The sequence below is a fragment of the Balaenoptera physalus genome, assembly GCF_965194825.1.
Source record: "Balaenoptera physalus genome assembly, chromosome: 1".
NCBI classification, from domain to species: domain Eukaryota; kingdom Metazoa; phylum Chordata; class Mammalia; order Artiodactyla; family Balaenopteridae; genus Balaenoptera; species Balaenoptera physalus.
The window spans coordinates 122,914,593-122,935,592 of record NC_138882.1 but is presented as its reverse complement, the minus strand read 5'-3'; the positions used below and the strand labels follow the sequence as shown (position 1 = coordinate 122,935,592).

Here is a 21,000-nt window from a genome sequence, read left to right as displayed (position 1 = left end):
TAACTAAATAGTAAAATATTAAAAATGACAATAATAAAAGATAACTTAAAACTTACCCTGAATCACAGAAACAGTTCCACAGTCCTTGGCCATGACTCCAGAGTAAGCGATTAAAAACTCGGTTGAAAATCCGATATAAATTTACTTCCTCGACATCAGGTACCTTCCAGATGCGTGGAAGAACTGTACGGACACTTGTTTTTACTATGTCCAAAACCTAGTGGAAAAACCAAAATATTTCAAAATCTAGGTGTATACGTGTGTGTCTAAAATTCAAAGAGAACATATATAATTCAAAAATGAATACACACACACACATACTCACTCACTCACTCACTAAATGACAGCACAGAATAAAAAGTCCAGAAATAGATCCAGTATTTATGAAACTCTGGTATATGACATAGGTGGCAAACCTGACTCATTGGAGTAAGAAGAGATTAAATTTAAAAATTAAAGTTAAGTGAAATTTAAATTAAATCAATAAATGGAGATTTTTAAAATAGTAATCTTCATGGAAAAAACAGATGGAGTTGAATCACCCAATTCACAAAAATCAACTCTAGAGTGATTAAGGTTTTAAGTTTGAAAAATAAGCCATTAAATATCTTAGTGAAAAGTATTAGTGAATATCTTTTAGACCTTGGTTTAGAAAAAGGTTACTTAAGTAGCAAAAAAGTATAGAACATAAATGATTAATAGGTTTCCCTTATATTAAAATTAAGAACTTCTGGCCATCAAAAGACACCTTAAAGGAAATAAAGATCAAGTTACAAACTGGGAAAATACATTCAAAACATACACATCTAACAAAAGATTAGTATCAGGAATATATAATGAATGCCTAACCAATTGTTAAATACACACCAACAAATTAACAGAAAAAAATGGACAAAAATACATGAACAGGAATTTCACAAAAGAGGAAATAAATATGCATGATAAACATAAAGAATAAAAATTAAGACTATAATAAGACATCATTTTCTATCCATTTAATTGATAAAAATGAAAAGTCTGACAATACCAAGTGCTGGAGAAATATGGATCTATAGCATCTCTTAGACATTGTTGGCAGGAGTACAAATTGGAAAATAGCTGGGCATTATCTCCTAAAGTTGAAAATGCATATACCCCAAGACCCAGCAAGTTTATTCCTAAGAGAAACTCTCTCACAGGTTAAAAACAAGAGCCATGTACAAGAATGTTCAAACAGCTGTTCACAATTACAGACACCTTGAAAAATCTAACTCTCCATCAATGGGAGAGGGAATAAATAGTCGTATACTCATTCCCTTGGACTTTTATACAGCAGTCAAAATGAATGAAGTAAAAGGACACACAACAACACGGAGCATCTTAATTATTAATGGTTAAGTTTTTAAAAAATACATATCAGTCATTACATACAGTATGAAGCTCTTTTAGTAGAGGTAAAGACAATTAAATTTTAAAAATACTTACGAGGAATACACATAGATATAATAAGTATATATAAAGAAAGAAAGCAAGGGACTGGGGAATACTGAATTTAAGAAAATGTCTACCTGAGACATGAAGGGCCAGGGGGATGGAAGGTAGTCATTTGATAAGATAATAGATTATTGCCAAGATACTTGATTTGGGTGTTGGGTTCACAAATGGTACAATAACGTAAAAACACTAACTAAATAAAAGCAGACCATATATGGACCAATAATGAGAAAGTATCATGAAACAAGGCCTAGGATTAATCTAATTCTGGGAAACTAAAATCCTAGAGGTTCTGAAAAATTTATAAATCCCAAAAAGCTACTTTGACTAATTCAATGGTTTTATTTATTTATTTATTTATTTATAATTAATTATTAATTATTTATTTATTTTTTGGCTGTGTTGGGTCTTCGTTTCTGTGCGAGGGCTTTCTCTAGTTGCGGCAAGCGGGGGCCACTCTTCATCGCGGTGCGCGGGCCTCTCACTATCGCAGCCTCTCTTGTTGTGGAGCACAGGCTCCAGACGCACAGGCTCAGTAGTTGTGGCTCACGGGCCCAGTTGCTCCGCGGCATGTGGGATCTTCCCAGACCAGGGCTCGAACCCGTGTCCCCTACATTGGCAGGCAGATTCTCAACGACTGCGCCACCAGGAAAGCCCAATTCAATGTTTTTAATACTTTTGCAATTCAGGTATTTGCAAGGAAACACTTTTTTAAAAAAGTAAATATGAACAAATACAGTTATCCTAATTTCAGTTCACCAAAGTAGATTTTTCACTTCTGATTTCATCTAATTAAAGGAACTCCTTGTAAAGATGAGAGTGAGAGATGAAAAGAGAAAGACTTTCAAACATAAAGACTGAATGAAGATACGATTTTTCTCCATAGGCACACACGTATAGAAAATTGGAAGCATATAAAAGAATAATTTAATTTGTTTTGCTTTAAAACAGCCATATTTAAAGAAGTGATATTAGTTCTCTCTGATAAAGGCAAATTTAGAATAAACATCTGTTTAAAAATCAATTTAGGGAAAAAATTTCAAAATAACATTTTATTTATAGAAGAATATCAACTACAGCTTCTCACAGTGAATTGTGTAAGCAGCATGATTCCTTCCTTTCCTGCACCAGCTTCTTTCACTGTGAAGTGGGAACAGTACGTAAACCCTACAGGCGTCAGGGGTGTGTGGGCTGAAGGGGAGGAGAATGAGGAGAGATAATGCAATCTGTAATAAAGTAGCTTGTGAAAAAAATTGTCCTGGAAAAGCTTGTTATTACAGATAATGAAAGCTTAATTATGAAGAGGGATTTAAAATTTTTTGATATGAGTTGTTCACAATAATACTGATATAATTTGGACATCAGACATTAATTCATACCTATTATTTTTTTATGATTTTCAGTTAAGCTAATAGTTTAACCTTTTATATTTTTAATGTAGAAAACAGGACTCATAATTGATGTGATACAAGAATCAACACTAGCAGTAAACGGTAAATTTTAATCAATTCTCTTCTCAATTTCCCTTCCTCCTTTCTATGTATTAGTGAGTAATAACAGGCCAAAAGTCATAACGCAGGAAGAATTTAAAAAGCAGCAAAGATAACCCATAAATTGGTTTCAAGAATAAATACGAGTTCTACATAATAAATGAAATTAAAATGTTAACAATACTGGAAATTTTAACATTACCTTCATTTCATATTCTATTATTAAATAATTATTCAGCTTTAAAGTGACACAGCATTTGAGATGACGGATTATTCGTTATTTCCTTCTGAAAATGCGCACAGTGAAATGCATACGATGTGAAAGAACCAAAGAGGAGGGCAGCTCACATGAACTGGCTGCCTGCTCCGCGCCAAGCACTGCTCTCGGTACATCACTTAGAGAGGCTCTCTTGGCCGCTACTCTGTATGCTTTATTCTTAATTTCGAGGGAATTTTAAAGCATGATGGTCTAATATACTAGCCTACACATGGCTAAAAGCAGCAACTTCGGAAAACGGCCCAGGAGTTAGGGATAGGGAATGCAGCTGCTCCACTCCTAATGTTTCCTCCAACATGGAGATGGATAAATCTTCAGGCCTCTTGCAACCCAGCAAACAACTCTGCCTGAGGAGTGATCTCCCAGATTGTGAGACCAGCATGGTCTGGGCAACCCAGAAACTTGCTCCTTCTTTGCCAGGGCACCTCCTGGGAAGATACATTCTCCTTTGCTTCCCTTCATCTTTCAATTTCAAGCTCTGGTCCTGGAGAAAGGAGTGGGTTAGAGAGACCTGTAATTTGGAGGGTACAAGGGCATATAAACCAAGGAAGCAAGAGCCCAAACCCTTCATCTCTCATCTGAGTCTTCACATAGCCTCTCTCCTCTGCCTGGAACAGTCTTGCCCCATCTGTTCACCTGGTGAACTTCTATGTTTTACCTCAAACATCACTTCTTCAGGGAGACCTTTACCTGCCACTAAACTATTGTATGATCCCTTAACGCCCAACTCTTCCCCTATTAATAATTATCTCACTTTATGTTAATTTCCTGTTTAGTTAATGGAGACTGTTAGCTACATAAAAAGAGGAATTATACCAGTATACCTACCATGTCCCCAAGGCTCAAAAGAGGTCTAGCACTTAGTAGGTGTTTGTCTTAGTGAAAATGCTTCTTGCAAGAAAGTAAAACCTGTGCAAACAAGGTAAAAATCAGAGCTAACACTTATTGAGGGCTTACAATGGACCAAGCACTGTTCTAATCACTTTTACATATAGCAATTCATTTAATCCTCAAAATAAAAACATTGAGATAGATAAAATTGGTCCACAGTCCCTTTCCAAAAATCTTCAGTCTAGATTTCATAATCATACACATTACTACTTCCACAGGAAAACATGTGAATATTCAAGCCAAGAGACAGACAAAAATAACAAATAACTTCCTGTAGGGTCATTGTCTCCAAATGAGTTCCAGTGGGTTAGGTTTTGCTGCCTAATGGTTATGAAAAATGTTTGGTTTTGAAAACATTTTGGATCTCATTTTATGGATGAGAAAACTCAGGCATAGGGCAGATAAGTAACTTACCCAAGATTGCACAGTTAGGTAATGGATAGCTATGTAGCCAGACCCATAATCTTAACCACTACCCGACAATGCCTCACAATTAATTTGATCTGTCCTGGTGCCAATAGCAAAATCCTAGAAGAAACTGTCTCTTCTTAGATTCAGATTTACCTCTAGTCAAGTAATACTTGGGAAAATGGGTGGAGTCACTGTGTACAAACAAGGTTGCCCAGGCACCCCCTCCAATAAGGCCACGCAGTCCATCAGGAACCAGTTTGCTTAAAAGGCCACGCAGATGGGGAGACAATGCCTGTACCTCTAGCAAAACACTGGCTGAGTAATTTTAGGAAGGCAGAAAACAGGCAAGAAATCAGACTGGGATGAGGTAAATTAGTGTCAGTTCTATCTGCAATGCTATTTGGATTTCTGGGTGTTTTGGGGTTAGAAGTAAATGCATGGGAGATGAATAACTTGTGAAACACAAAAACAAATAGTCAGCAAGGTGCCCTTTGTGTTTATCTGTGGACTCACGTGAGGCTAACTTATACAATATGGGTATCCATTTCCTGACATTGTGACTTTTAAAAGCATCCCAATTCAACATCAAGCTCTCCAAGGGAAAAAATAAATGGGATATTCAGTCAATGAAAGCATTAATAACATGAAAAGATTTATCTTTTCCATATGAAATATAGCACATTTGAAGGCATAAAGCACACAGACAAATTCATATTTTGCAAGAACATACAGATGCTGAATGACAAACTACTCCATATGGCTGAACAGTTGGTCCTAAATTAAAATAATGGCATGAGGTGAGGGAGGTTTAGAAATAACATTAAAATCACTACATGCTGTACTAATGATGCATGCAGCAGCCATGACTATAGGGTAAAGGCATCTTTGCTGATGGAAAATGAACAGCCCTGTACAGCATCTATGTCAGCCCAAATGAAAAAGAGATGGAAAATAATAACATCAAAATTCATGCAGAAGCAGCTACAGTAGGTATTTTAAAAACTGCTATTTAGAGAAGAAATACTTGATAAACAAGGATTTCTTAGAACCCTAAAATAAATGCAAATATTGTACAACCTTATTATCACTACTTATTTCTCTTCCTTCTCCAATCTTAGTTTATGCCTAGATATCAGAGAATAAGCTTTTCAGAAAATTTGGCATTCTTCACAGCCCACCATCGCTGCGATATTTTCATACTTCAAGTATATTCCTCACAAACTATATAAAGCAACTGCATTCTTAGCAGAAAGCTGAATTATGCTAGTGTGGAGTTACCACAACATGACAGTAAGTAAGATTAGCTGATTCCATTTTCACCTGGTGAGGATTCCTTTCAGTAGTTTAGTCCTACATCGTTGACCTTTAAATTTTACACCCATTAAGGAAAATTTGAAATAAGACACGTGTAAGAGTTTGTGTGTGTGGCATTCTAATCTTAAGAGTTTTGCAACATTCAAATGAGCAACTAGCAAAAGCTTCGATACTGGAGCAGAAAAAGTGAGATACACATTTCAACAATGGTTTCTAAATGGAATTAAGAGATTTAAATGAGAGTCTTATGCATTCCACATCTAGAATTCTGCTTGGGACGTGGTTGTCTCTCAATCAAGATTGTTGAGTGCATGTTTTAATGAGCAAATAAATAAATGAATGAATAAACAACTCTCAAATTCCCCAATAGTGCCTAGTACAGTTCTTGTACAAAATTGGCAACCAATAAATGTTTGTCAAATTAAATTGTATCACACACAACCTTTGTGGTAGTCATGGAGACATGCCATTTGAATCAACCAGCTTCTAAGAGTGCAGTTAGCTGACAGCATCCATCCCCATTCAGGATCCGTTACAACAGTCAAGCCAAGCTTATACTCTCCCCAGACTGCTCCCGACCAAGGATTGAGCACGGTTGGGATACCAGAGGGGGGCTATTTCTGCCCAGTGTGATCCCTCTAACAGGCAATCTGTGTTCTGGGCTCCCCATCAGCCTGACAGGCCTTTCTCAGAACTTCACTAAAGTCTGAAGATCTTCCTCCCCAATCCTCCTGCCTTCCATTCACTGGTGTTAGACCAATATTGCAGGTGGAAGGCTCTTCTACCTGCTCAAACTCTCTCTCCCCTTTATCCTTCTTGGGTGTCTTCTCTCATAAATGTCTTTCACTTCCAATTCTGTCTTATGTCTGCTTCCCAGGGAACTGAACTGACATAGCCATCCAATGATTATTGACTATCATCATAGTCCAAAGGATAGATCTGATTAATCCACATCTAGATGTTAAATTAGTTAAGTTCTTGGCCTTCTAAATGGGTAACTTTTAATAATACCTAATTCTACATTCTAAATCTGACCCACATTTCTAGGTTTCTTTTTTGTCTTGGAAGCAGTTTCTAGCTTAATAAAGCAATAGCACAGGTTTCAAACAGATAGTCAAATGAAGAGTCAACATGTTACAACCCAACAGAGAAATTTTTATACTTCATTTATACATATTCTACATAAAATAATTCTACACATGAAGAGTTCTTAGTAAAATAAAATACATCAGAGAAACAGCCTGGCATGAAGATCCTTAGAAGGAAAAAAAGTCACCTGCATTTTACACCTTCTAAGCCTAGAGCACCTTGCCATATGATGGCTTACTTCCTCACAAGAACTGTCCAATACTTAATGCTACGAACCTCAGAGAAGTTGTGAGAAGTTACCTGCCCCCGCAAAAAGGGCAGGGGCAGTACTCAACCCAAGTCCATATGACTACAAGTCCAGTTCCTCTTTCCACTACCTATTATTGCCCCTTTAGTTTAATATCAACATATAAAAGCTTTAAAAAAATTTTTCAATACACTTTGCAGCTAATTATTATATTGGCTCTCTTGTTGTCAAGAAAAAAAATATTCCAGTCAGTCAGTCATTCTCTGATCCCACTTTACCTCTGATTTCATCTGAAATAAACAAGGTAGGGAATAATGTATAATATATACATTATTATAAATATATAAGGACGTCTCATCCATCGCTATATATCTGGGAAATTAGAGTCTGTTTTGGGGGAAAAAAAGCCTTTTAAAGAACAAAATGGTTGATGAAAGAACAGGAAACAGACTAATCGTAACAACTGCAAGAGAAGTTGCTACAGATAAGTTGCACACTGTGTAAATACTGGGCTTCCTCTTCTCATCATAACCTACACCTAGCATCCCTCAGCCACCTTTCTGGACCCTCCATGAACCTGGGCAACTTAGCAAGATAAACTTATTCTTGTTAAGATCAGCCCTTACGCTTCTCTGAGAGTCAAAATTCAAGCTATGAAATAATGCCATTTGCAGCAACATGGATGGACCTAGAGATTGTCATACTGAGTGAAGTAAGTCAGACAGAGAAAGACAAATATTGGGTTGGCCAAAAAGTTCATCCGTAAAGTGTAATGGAAAAACACGAACGAACTTTTTGGCCAACCCAATATCATATGATATCGCTTATATATGGAATCAAAAAAAAAAAAGGGTACAAATGAACTTAACTAAAAACAGAAATAGAGGCACACATGTAGAAAACAAACTTATGGTTACCAGGGGGTAAGGGAGGAGGAGGGATAAATTGGGAGATTGGGATTGACATATACACACTACTATATATAAAATAGATAACTAATCAGGACCTACTATATAGCCCAGGGAACTCCACTCAATACTGTGTAATGACCTATATGGGAAAAGAATCTAATAAAGTGGATATGTGTATAACTGATTCACTTTGCTCTACAGCAGAAACTAACACAACATTGTAAATTAACTATACTCCAATAAAATTTTTTTAAAAATTCAAGCTATGAATTCTTCTGCCCAAAATAGAACTGTCTATTAAATTACCTTGTAGAATGACTGTAACTGCTTGGGTAGCTTTGTGTTGGAGATGGGACATCTTATCACTGATAACAAGCACAAAGGAAATATAGTAGCTTTGATTAATGCCAAAATGGAAGATGCAACAAAGGAGCTCAAAGAAAAGGTAAAAAGGTGTTTAAGTTGTAATAAAAAACATGCCCTCTCTCATCAGTGCTCTCATTCCCTTAACATAACAGGGTATGATGAATACAGAGATGTAGCTGCACATCTGAGAACTGGAGGGAAGGATTACACAAAGATGACTTACTCCACATATTCTTAGAGTAAATCAGTATAGCAGAAGTCACTATACTGACACAAGTACTTGCTAGTAAATTTATAAGCAAGTATTTACTTTTACTCGAAATTTATAAACACAATTGAGCATAACAACCCTAAAACATGAAATAGATTGTTTCTTCTAATTGATAAACATTATTACTATGCATGCACATCATTTGATCACCCCATACAATGTTTTATCAGACCTTCTCATATCACATGTTAAAAAAACATAACAGCATTATCTTAATTTGTTGATGTTCAGATAAATACATAGCACTAGTAAAGAAACAAGGGTAAAGAAAGAAGAAGCTAACTTGCTCTTGACAGAATCCACAAAAGAGTCTAGATTTGAATCAACTGAACAATGTTTATAGAAAGCCTACAGCTGACTACAAAGTAGGACGCACCTACCGCACTCGCCCCTGGCTTTTAGAAAGGTGGAAAAATTAATACAGAAACCTCTCAAGTCAGATCATAAGTACAACTGAGTATGAAGTACTGGGAGGATTTAGAATAGGGAAAGATAATATCTGGTTATGGGGGAATACAGACAGGCCTCACAGAAACGCCTGTGTCTCCCTGTCATTCTTTCATTTCTAAAAAGATTATGTTAACTTGAAAAAAACAGAAATATACAAAAACAAAGGGAAACATGACACCAAATATTACCACTTTCCTTCCTCTGGCTCAGTAAGTCTATCCTCCAGAAATAAAATATCTTAATAATTCGGTACTTTTATTTTTAAAATTTTTTAACACTAGATACATATTTTTAAAACGGTAAAAATCACAGTGGTGATTTAAAGTAGGGCAACACATATTACTGTATAACTTGTTTGTTTAATTTACTATCTTGGTATCTTTGTAAGATGGCATATGAAAAGGAAAAAGGCATTCTCTCTTTGAGATGCCCAAGGCAATGGTGACCTTAATGGACATTCTTGCAAACCCTCTGATAGAATTTCTCAACAGGAAAATAACCGAGAAGGTTCTCATCTAAGAACTTAGAAGGCTACACGTGGTCTGTCTAGATCCACGCTCTTAAATGCAGTAGCCACTAGACACATTTGGCTATTTACATTTAAGTTAATTAAAATTAAAAGTTCAGTTCCTTAGTCACAATAGCCACATTTCAAGATCTCACTCAATGGCCACATGCAGCTAGTGACCACCGTATTGGACATCACAGATACAGAACATATCCATCATTGAGGAAAGTTCTATGGGACAACACTCATAGTAAATAAACCTGGTATTTTTATTTCACCTGGCTAGAGAATGGATTGGTCAGAAAGACTGCATGGGTAACTAATGAAGAATAAAGATGAAGGCCACCCAAATCTGGAAGGCTCCCTCAGTGCCAACGTGAACCACACTTAGTTGGCACTCATCACTCTGAACCAGAATGCTTCCCATATGTGAGAAGAGATGCCTGAGGGCTGATGGACTCATGGCCTCCCAGAAACCATGCACTTGGTGGCTGCTTATCGCTTATATTCTTCACTCATGATTAGTAAAGTCTGGCTAATTTTACCAATGTACATATGTTGCATACGTCACAAGTCATAATCTTGTGCTATATCTCAAGTTAAGGTCTATGATTCCAGAATAGTACTCAATTTAACACAACTGAATAGTATGGATGTACTATAATTTATTTAACCATAAATCTACTGATAGATATTTAGGCTGCTTCAAGTGTTTTGCTTGCACAAATACCACTGCAGTGAATGCTTATGTGCATAAATCTTTTACACATACATTTTATACAGATTATTATTCTGTAGGACAGAATGCTGGAAGTGGTTTTGCTGAGTCATAAGGTTGTGAACATTTGTAACTTTAATAGATACAGCAAGCTACCTTTCTAAAGAGCTGTACCAATGTGTTCTCTCTCTAATAGTATAATAAAACCCCTTTTATCCAGACTATTTCCATCACTGGATATTATGTCTTATTAATTTTTGCCGATATGATGTTTTTTACTTGCTTTTCCTTCAGCATTAGTGAGGACAAGATCTAGTTACATGCTAATTGGCTCTTTGAAGATCCATAAATTGTCTTTTCATGGCTTTTTTTTAATATGCTTTTCCATTTTATTTATTAACTTTACAAGATAGTATGTCTTCTGCTGATTGATCGGTAGGAAGTATTGGTTTACTTGTGCTAGTTTGTGTTTTATGTGCTGCAAACATCTGCCCTCTTCAACATCCACCCCTTTCCCCTGCCACCCAATTCTCCTCACCACTTCTGCCTTTTAACCTGGTTTAAGACACCTTTTGCCATCCATTAAGTTTTTATGTCATCAAATCTGTCGTTCTTCTCCTTTATGATTTCTGGGTTCTAAAACCTAAGTCTTCCTTAAGAAGTTGTTTCTTCATTCTAAGATTATAAACATAGCTTTCTGTATTTTCTTTTAAACTTTTAATATTTTTTTACATATAAAACTATCATCTATCTGGAATTTATTTCTGCATATGGTAAGAGGTAAGGCTGCAACCTAATTTTCTTACAAATAGGTAGTCAATTGTTTCAGTATCATTTAGGGGAAAAAATTATCTTTACTTCACTGATTTGAAATGTCACATTTATCAAGTATTAATATCTTATAAGCATTTTAATCTGTTTCTGGGTTATCTATTTTGTTTTAATTACCAATTTAGCTAAATTCTTCTATCTTCTAGGTTACAAAAAGTACACAGACTTGAAAAGATTCAGGGTTCCAATTCCACTAAGAGGTCCTTATTTTAATGAATAAGGCCACAGTTAGTGACTTGACAAACAGGAGTTCTGGGCTTACAGTATGTTTTCAATCTACTTCTGTTACCAAATTTGTTACACCCTCCTCAATAGCAGCACAGTGTTTGGCACATGACAGGACACTAAGTTGTCCTTTGTTGAATGAGTTAATGCTTAATAATGAGTTCAGTTTACTCAGAGGAAAGTACATAACTTCAAAGTCATTATTTGATCCGTGTCAACTTTCAGCTTACTAGCAATAAATCCTAGAAAGGGGAAGTAATAGTTTGCACTATTTAGGAATACAACAGCTTCACTAAAGCTACTAAAATAGTACATCTCCCCCCAGATAATGTTGCAATGCATCTATGGGCCCCTCGGGCTGCGGGCCACTCTCCTCTCCTACTCTCTGAGATGTTGTACTGTCTCTGCAAATCTCCAAAGCCCCTCCCCATTGGAGGAAAACCTTCACATCTTCCCACCACAATGCCACAGACTCGACCTTCCCTCCTATTAGAATAAGTGCTCCTGGTTAGGACAAACCTTCCCAGCTTACTTACTTCGAGGATTTTCTATCACCTCTCTTTCCTGTACCATTCCTCTCTTCTAGATCATTCTCATCAGCAACTAACAAGTGTAAATAGCTTCATTTAAAAAAAAAAAAAAAAAAAAAAAACCTTGTCCTTAACCCACATCCCTCTCCAGCTACCATCACATTTAACTTTCCCCTCTATAGCAAAATTCCTTGAAAAAGTGCCTGGACTAGCTGTGCTTTTTCCCATATCTTGAACCTACTCCATTCAAGTTTTACTCCCCACCATTCCCCTGAATTTGTTATGATCAGGTAACCATTAACCTCCAAGTTGTCAAAAACAACAGTCAGCTCTTGGTGTTCATCTTATAACTCCTATCAGCAACATCTGACTCAGTTGATCACTCCATCCCTGAAATTTCTTTACTTGGTCTCAAGGACCCCAAGTTCCCATGGTTTTTCATACTTAACTGGCTGCTCCTTCTCAGTCCCCTTAGATTAATCCCTCCGCCCCATCTCTCTGATTTCTATACATAGAAGTGGCCCAGGGCTCAGTCCTCAAAACTCTTCTCTTTTCTAACCACACTTACTCTCTAGGTAATCTCATCTAGTCCCAAGGCTTAAATATCCTAGTGACCCTTAAATTTTGTATCTCCATATGCAACCTTAGCTCTGAACTAAAAAACTCTACACCTACACACTCAATATCTTCAGTTGGATGTCTAACCAATATATCAACCTTAGCAGGTCCAAAATCAAAGTAAAACAAAACAACAGGAACAACAAAGCCCTGCTCTTTCTCCAGCATCCACCCAATTCAGTTACCACCCTAGCTAAGCAACCATGAGCTTTTGCCTCAGTTACTCTAAAAACCTTCTACCTGGTCTCTACTTCTGTTCTGCCACATTCCCTCTCCCCTAGTTCTATTCTTCACAAGTAGCTCTCATGAACCTTCTAAATTATAAACCAGACTATGTAACTCCTCTGCTCAAAGTTTTCCAGTGGTTTTTCATCACTTGGAATAAAACCCAAAGACTGTCCATGGCCTGTAAAGTTGTGATCTGACCCCTGCTTATCTATCCAACTGTCACCTCCACATCACTCACTCTTAACCAGCACAAACCAACTATCCTGTAAATAAGGAAATAAATGGTGTCTCCTGTCTCATGGATACATCAAGCTAACTTCTACCCTAGGGCCTCTGTATCTGCTCTTCCCTCTGCCTGATGCATTGTACCTACAGATGTCTGCATAGTATTTTTCTCATTTCATTTAGGTCACCTTCTCTCAATTTTTTAATCCTGATTTATTTTTCTTCATAGTACTTAATACTACCTTACCTTCTAGTATATATTGGTTTATTGTCAAACACCTTAACTAGAATATAAGCTCTATGAGACCATGGAATTTTTTTTTAATCTACTTGTTTACCCTCAGAAGCTAGAACAGTGCCTGAAACATAGTAGATACACAATAAATATTTGTTGAGGAAATGAGTAAGCAGATGAGCATTTATATAGTTTGATTATGAATGTGGCTTAATGATCTTAGCTTAATACATAATCCAAAAGAGCAAACCTGTTTTTGGGTATTCATTACTCACTTTTCGTTGCTTTACAGAGTCCAATTTTATGAGCCAATATGAAGCCACTTTTGTTTTATGATACTTCCAGTTATCAATGATCTGTTTTGGGGGAGAAACATTAAGAAATTTAATCTAATTAATTTGTGAAATGAAAGCACTATAATACTATTTGCAATAAAGAATGTCTACTTTCATAAAAAGACATGTGAAAAGACTTTTAATGTAATATAAAGAAGCCATCTGAATTTAAAGCTTTTCTCTTCTTGCTGTAAAATGCACACAATCTCTAATGATTGAAAGTCAAATGTCTTCAGGAATATAAGGTTTGGGAAGAAGCCCAAAACATAGATTTTTCATGTTAATTCCAAGAACTGTATTTACAACATCATTCACAGTAACAAAATATTGAATAACACATTAGAAGATAGCCTATATTTAATTAGGATTCCATTATCCCCCTATTTTGTTTTTTGTGCAAATCTGCAAAATTTCTGAATATATATTCTAGTGATATATGTTATAATAAATAGATTAAAATAGTTGCTGCATAAGTAAACATATAGTAAATAATCTAATGTCTTGTATAATTATTAATATCTTTTATCAATTATATAAGCCTATATACATGTTCTTTATAGAACAATCACAGTAGCCACAAATATTAGTTCTACTGTCAGATTATCTAATTTTTCATCTAGCTGATTCAGAAAGGTATTACATAATTTATATCTCTAAGAAACAGAAATAAAATGTCTGGTACAAAGACATCCTACTTTATTGAATAAGATAACATACGTAAATAAAAATATATCTAGCATAATGCTTTATAACTAATGTTCATTTTTCTTCCTTTTCCCCTGATGTAACAAATAGCACCTCATTTGCAAACAAGATACCATTTCACTTTTTAAAAAATACATAACAAATGCAAAGCATAATATTTGGGGATTTTGGTTATAACTATGTTATGACTACTAAATACAAATTGCCATTATTGATTTGTTAACTAAGAAAGTCTTTTTTATTATTGTTTTTTGTTTGTTTTGTTTGTAGACAGCGCTTTAGACAGGTCTAAAGTAAAGCTAAAAAGTGAAAAAAGCCAAATGTATGGCTGTGGTTTTTATCCTACAACTGGCCACTAGGTGGTGCCTTCTCCTCTGGATAAAAAAAACACAAAAAAACAGGGAAACCAGAAAACAACGTTCTATTCTGAGGAATTATCTAAGAATGACAATTTGAAAAGAATGCTTGAATGAAGAAATAGAACTTTGAGTGAAGAAATGCTCTTTCACCAAAAATATTCGAATAACTTGGACCTTCTTTCTAAATTAGGAGTAAGTCATTGACTTTAATGTGAATTTTAGGACTCTGACATTTTAGAACCTTCCACTGGGTGGTGCAAAGGCTTGTGTAACAAGAAAACACACACAACATAAGCCATTTCAAAATCTGACTAACACCATGCAAGGTGTCACATTCAAATATTCCTGACACTTTATGCCCATGGCCCCACTTTTTTCCTTATTATCTCATTCCATATTAGATCTTTCTAAATAGTTATAGAAGCAGCCTTAACTCGATGTGTCTTTAATCATTAAGAACAATAATTATTTAACACTAATTATTTTCACTTGATGAAGCATTAAAATAGAACTATACACTAAAAGATATTTTGCATTGCTGATTATAAATGTGATCTCATTGCTCATGAATCATAACAATTAAAATAACCCCTGTATCTTCTAAAGCTTGTGGAGGTTGAAAAGAACATCAATTAAGTTTACTATGTCACTGAGGATAATGCCATCAAGCAATAAATTTTAATATTTTAAGAAGAAGAATAAAAAGGTATGAGCTCCTTGGTATTTTATATACATCAAATACTCACATCTTCTATCAGAAGTAATGATTCTGCATCTGATTTTCCTGGAAACCGGATCTTCATGTCCTTGAGAACAAATAAGGTCTGACTTGTTAGATCGTCTTCTTGTTCTTTTGGTCTCAGTTGCCGCAAAGACTCACTCTTAAATTTGAAAGAATACAGATATTTGGAGGGGGTCTTATTTCATTGTGCCACTATAATCTGAAAGATATTTCTAGGTAAAAATCATGCACTTTTGATTGAAAAAATAACAATGAAAAAGGAAGAAAATAATGTTTTTACATTTATTCTTAGCATTAAAATCTTAGGATTAAAAGGGTATGATTTCCCAAGAGTGTCTTTCACACTTCCACACAGTTGTATTTTATGTAGCTCAAAATACTAAAACAAAAATACAAGTGTTTAAAAAAGACTTCCTGGTCAGTTTCATTTTCTACATACAACTTAGGCAATTCTTGATTAGAAAAAAAAGCATTCATTGTTACCCAGTGAAATTCATTCACTTATATTCTTCAGACTCTTCCCTTTGGAAGCAACATCCACATTAAATAAACAAATTAAATAAGTCCCTGGTCTATGTGAAGGTACATGGAGATATCTATTTGAGCATTTACAAGTAAGCCTGGTTGCAAAATAAATTCACTGACTTCCTCAATACTGAATCTCTGGGATTTATGCTAAGACATATATATATATATATATATATATATATATATATATATATATATATACACACACACACACACACATATAAACATAAAACTAATACTATATGTTAACTTAATATACAGAAAACATTATAAACAATGCCATACTTCAGTGCTCTAAGGATAATTTACCAATAGTTTATTTTTGTAACCTATTAATCAATAGTCCCATTAAGGAAAATTTTCCATACAACAAATTTCCCCAAATTTACAGATATACTGTACAGTACACTGCAAAATCACATATTTACTCAGATGATTTTCAACAAAATTATCCTACTCCATCAGCAAATGGAAAATAAAATACTATTCTCAGTGTTCATCCTCAAGTTCTGTGATACAGTGAAGTCTGCCTTTTAAGAGTCCATACTCAGTTATAGGTGAAGAAAGATGAATAAACCCAAATTCCAGGAGACCATGAGTTGAATTATAGAAAGGATCTAAAGTTCAATCTGTCCTCCTCCTAGCTAATCTCTTTGCCACTTAAATCCTAAGTACAGCGCTAATCTCAGAGGAGCAAAACAGAAGACTTACCATCGGAGAGTCAGTAGAGCTGGCATCATTACTTTGAGGCAGATGCCTCATGTAGGAGGAAGCACGGTTTAAAGAATGTGACCGAGACCCTGAAGCTGACTGGGATGATGATATCACTTGTTGAGCAGAAAAGGGGCGGTTGTCTGTACTGGATGATGATTGAGAAGAGATGGACCGAGGGCAACTGACTGAACGCCTTATGGAGCCTATGGATGATGGAGAGGAGGGATCGCACAGTAGCAGAGTTAGTAGAAGTTCTCCACTGTATTGGATCTATACAGAGTAATGAGTAGCAGGGTGGCAGTAAATGTCAAAGCATAGGCATCATCGTGAGAATATGAGTTTCGAGTTAATTCTTCAATTTAAGCAGTGAACTTGGTGCAGAACCCCTGTCATGTATAAAGAATGGCTATCATGAGAATAATACTTAAACGGTACTTGAATGTTCTATTCTCAAAACATGACATAAAAGGAACAAAAGAAAGGAATGCTAACATGTATGGAGCACCTTCTATAAACCAGGCATCATGCTAGGTGCTTCACTTTTATTTTTGTTCTCACAGAAACCCTCTGAAGTACAAATCTCCATCACCTGGAGACTCAGAGAAAGAAATTTCTCAAGGTCACATGACAAGAAAGTTACCAAGTTCAGATTTAAATCCTGACTTAATGGCAGCAACCTCCCTCTTTCTATAATGTCATGATGCCACCTACTATCTTTGGACTAGACTGGTCACTTATTAGAATCTGTGTAGAGGTTAGAAATAGAATATTTTACAGCAGGATTCATAAGGGGAAATGGATAGGAGTCTATAGAATGGCCAGGATAAATGGATGTTATAAAATTTAGGGCCCATGAGAATAAAATAATGATAATAAAACAGAAGAAAAACAAAGATTATCCTAATGAAGTTTAAATATTTAACTGGTTATTATAAGAGTAGTACTAGACAGATAAGTCTTCTTATTCACAGGACAGAAGAATTTTAAAAATTAGATTTACATTCCTATAGTAAAAGATTTAAGTGAAGAAAAATGTCTGGATCAAAAGGGTTGTTATCAGAACAACTAGGGAAAACCAAAGAACATCTTCCTCAGGGCATATTGAAAACATTTCAAAAAGAGAACCAACTATTCCAGATAAATTTTAATTCCTGACACAGAGAAATAGAATATCACTCAATATTATCAACATTTATATCTTTTTTAGTACATATATTCTATATACCCTCTGTTGTATATTCTCTCTCTGCTTGGGAAATATATCAATCACTCTTCATTAATTAAATAATTTAATAAAACTCACATGAAGGCAGGTTGAATACCCAAATATTTCTCTTCATTAGCTGTTGAAAAAATTTAAACCTTTATAAAGGCAATGGACATGAACCTTATATTTAGGGAAGTATTTCTAAAGAATATTTTGAATTGATGACAAGTCTAATAGTCCTCTTTTGGTTCTGGAGAGGACCAAAAAAGTATACTCATTCAAGCTATAAAAGATGTTAAAAAAAAAAAAAAAACCTTCCATTTGTTCCAACTATTAACCTCCTTCTGAACCTGAAAGTCACACTATTTTTTTAAAGAACGGTACTTCTAAAAAGGGCTGTGTGGGGTACATAACACTGGTCAATCTTCTACTAAGAAATACCCATAAGCATGTACTAATACCTACACCTTGGCCCTGCTCTCTTCAAGGGCTTACGATGATGGGTTTGGACATATATAATCTGATCATAGCTGCAGAAAGAAATATCCTTTCTCTTGAGTCACCAGAGATTTCCATTTTTTCCTCTGCATACACTAGGATTCAGACAGAATAACTAAATAGCTACACATGCCAATGATACTTAGGTAGATTAACAAAAAATGGTTGAAACTTGCATACACAAATTATCTGAGAAAAAAATACTTCATATAGTTTTGCGTAGGACTACCATATATCAAATCTAAATATATCCTTTGGTACTGTAACAAGTTTAAATTGCCTAAATTAACTATCTACAACAGAAAGCATTGTACATAATCTGGATTTTTGTCCTTGGTTATCAACATCCCTTTGTAGAGAAAACTCAAGGAGTGTTTGTGGCTAAAATATTCCTTAGTGTAAGATTAAAGAGGGAATATAAAACAAATTGAAACCCTTGCTGCAATTCTTAATGACTATAAAAACAAATAACCAATAAGGAAAAAGATATTAATTGAAATAGACTAGCTTTAAAATGTGAATTTATACTTAAAAACATTTCTAGTATACTCTTTGTCTGATCTCAATTTATTAACCTATTGGTCTGAGAAGAAAGAAGAATCTCAGAGCTATAGGAGCCCTAGCAATTTTTTCTCACCCCTACCCTTATCCTCTGTCAGTCCCTGCTGCTAAGGATACACACATTAGCCAGTAGGAAAGGGGCTCCAAAACTGACAAAATCTGGGCAGAACAATGTCAGCTTCCAAAAGAGAAACAGAGCCATACTTACACAGAGATGCATTGAAAGTACTTAAGGAGTCTTTAAGAAAAAGGGAAATAATAGATAAAACAGCTTACAAACTCTGGAACAGGTGCTCAATAAACATATATTAAAGGAGTAAATAAACAAATGAAATGGAACATAATACGTTATTTCCCCTCCAAACACATAAGCCCTCAAAGACAGGAACTTTAGCACGTATCTTTATGGAATAATTTGGAAGTAAAAGAAAGACCATTAAAAATCTTCAACTATTATAGGTCTGCATTCCTTATGCATTTTCTCATAAGTCTGGAAGGCCAGGTTTAAAACATACATATTATCAGGTAACTATTAAACCATTGCTGGAGATAGAGCAATAAAGGCTCAGAAATGTGTTTATAGCGTGATTGGACCAGTCCCTTTGTGGAGCCCTAGGATGAGGGAGGACAAGGCAAACAGAGAGATGAGAAACAGAGGTTAAGAAAAGTCCTGTTTTGGAGGCAGCATCAGGAAGGGGTATCTGACTGAGCCTGGGCAACAGCAGTACCACACTGGACATCTGGGGATGAAAGAATAACAGACACAATAGTGGACATTTGGGATCGAAGAAGGAATGAAAGACAGGAGAATGGAAGAGAGAGAAAATGGGAAAAGGAATAAAAGATGAAAGAGGAAAAAGGCAGCAGGAAAGGAAGGAGACAGAGAAGCTGGTTGGTTCCTCTCCTGAATACTTCCTTCCTATACACCGAAGCCCTGACTGAAGTGCTTACCCGTGACGAAAATGGGAGGGAACAAAACTTCAACTATTTCACAATTGTGTGGCTCACAGATACATTCAAGTCAAATGCCTAGAGAGATACACACATTTTTAAAAACAGGCGAGAATATGAAACAAAATGAGTGCCAGAGTGGGGAATACAATGAGAGAATATTTGGGCTTAAAAGAGAATGCACTCATCAGATCAACCATGAGGCACATTTTATACAATTCATGCAGAAATCTAGGACTTAACAGAAACTTTGAAATATAGAAGAATGGACTGTAGAGATCCTTAAGTCAACTCTTGTTTTCTATTTGCAGACCCCGAAAAGGGTTGTGGGATCCAGACCTAATCAAGTTCTGGTTGGAGAAGGAAGTGGGAGAGAATCCAGGTCTCCTCACACACAAGGGTTCATTTGGCCCAAGATCTTTTTATTGAGTTCAGTAATTTCAGTTCCATAATTTTTCACATAACAACTAAATTAGAAGAAATTAACTTACTGGATGGTTGGATTAATCTGTAGTGGTTGGACTGTTTAAGATTATATGTAACTTGATTTTCTGTTTTCTTATTTTGGGACTCTTCTTTTTCGTTTTCCTCTGATTCTGAGCTGCTGCTACTACCATAGCTGCTGTCACTGCTGTAGTACTTCTGTCTTTTTGTGATCTCGGTACTCTCGGGCATGGAAGACAGAGGCTAAAATGGAAGGAAATGTGATATTTTGTTAGAATTCAAAAAGGCTCATTCACATGATTAATTACTATTTTTAATTTCCCACTTATGATTGCTGCTTTTCACTTAAGCCTGAAAAATCCCCCCAAAGTAGTACTATTGCTCTAATGCTATCCACTAATTGTTCTGTTTCTGTGAAATATTCTTTCTTAAATAATACAGATCAGTCATGATGAGGAAAATGCTGTTTATGCACGATTCAAATGAAGGACCAAAATATCCACAAAGAATAACAAAATAAAGAAAAAACATTTGAGATAAAAACATAAAAATCAAACATAGCTTTTCTTCATTCCATGCAGAGTGATTACTCATTATTCATCAAGACTCAGAGGTATACCTCTGTTGTATCCCTAATGTTCAAAATCA

At 35.4% G+C, this 21,000-nt stretch overlaps 1 protein-coding gene across 10 annotated transcripts in view; it reads right to left on the bottom strand.

The window, feature by feature from the left end:
* TTLL7 (tubulin tyrosine ligase like 7) overlaps positions 1 to 21,000 on the bottom strand; it is a 158,739-nt gene that overhangs the window by 22,405 nt on the left and 115,334 nt on the right. For 7 of the 10 annotated variants that reach the window (XR_014250159.1, XR_014250160.1, XR_014250161.1 and 4 more), the window contains exons 15-19: positions 20,400 to 20,595; positions 16,689 to 16,894; positions 15,454 to 15,588; positions 13,584 to 13,664; positions 57 to 217 (exon numbers count right to left, since the gene is read on the bottom strand). Coding sequence is in view for 6 of the 10 variants with exons in the window: in XM_082410102.1 (XP_082266228.1) it covers positions 57 to 217; positions 13,584 to 13,664; positions 15,454 to 15,588; positions 16,689 to 16,894; positions 20,400 to 20,595 (779 nt within the window). In the remaining 4 variants the exon portion in view is untranslated. The other 3 variants (XR_014250162.1, XM_082410107.1, XM_082410103.1) reach the window with 3 other exon arrangements.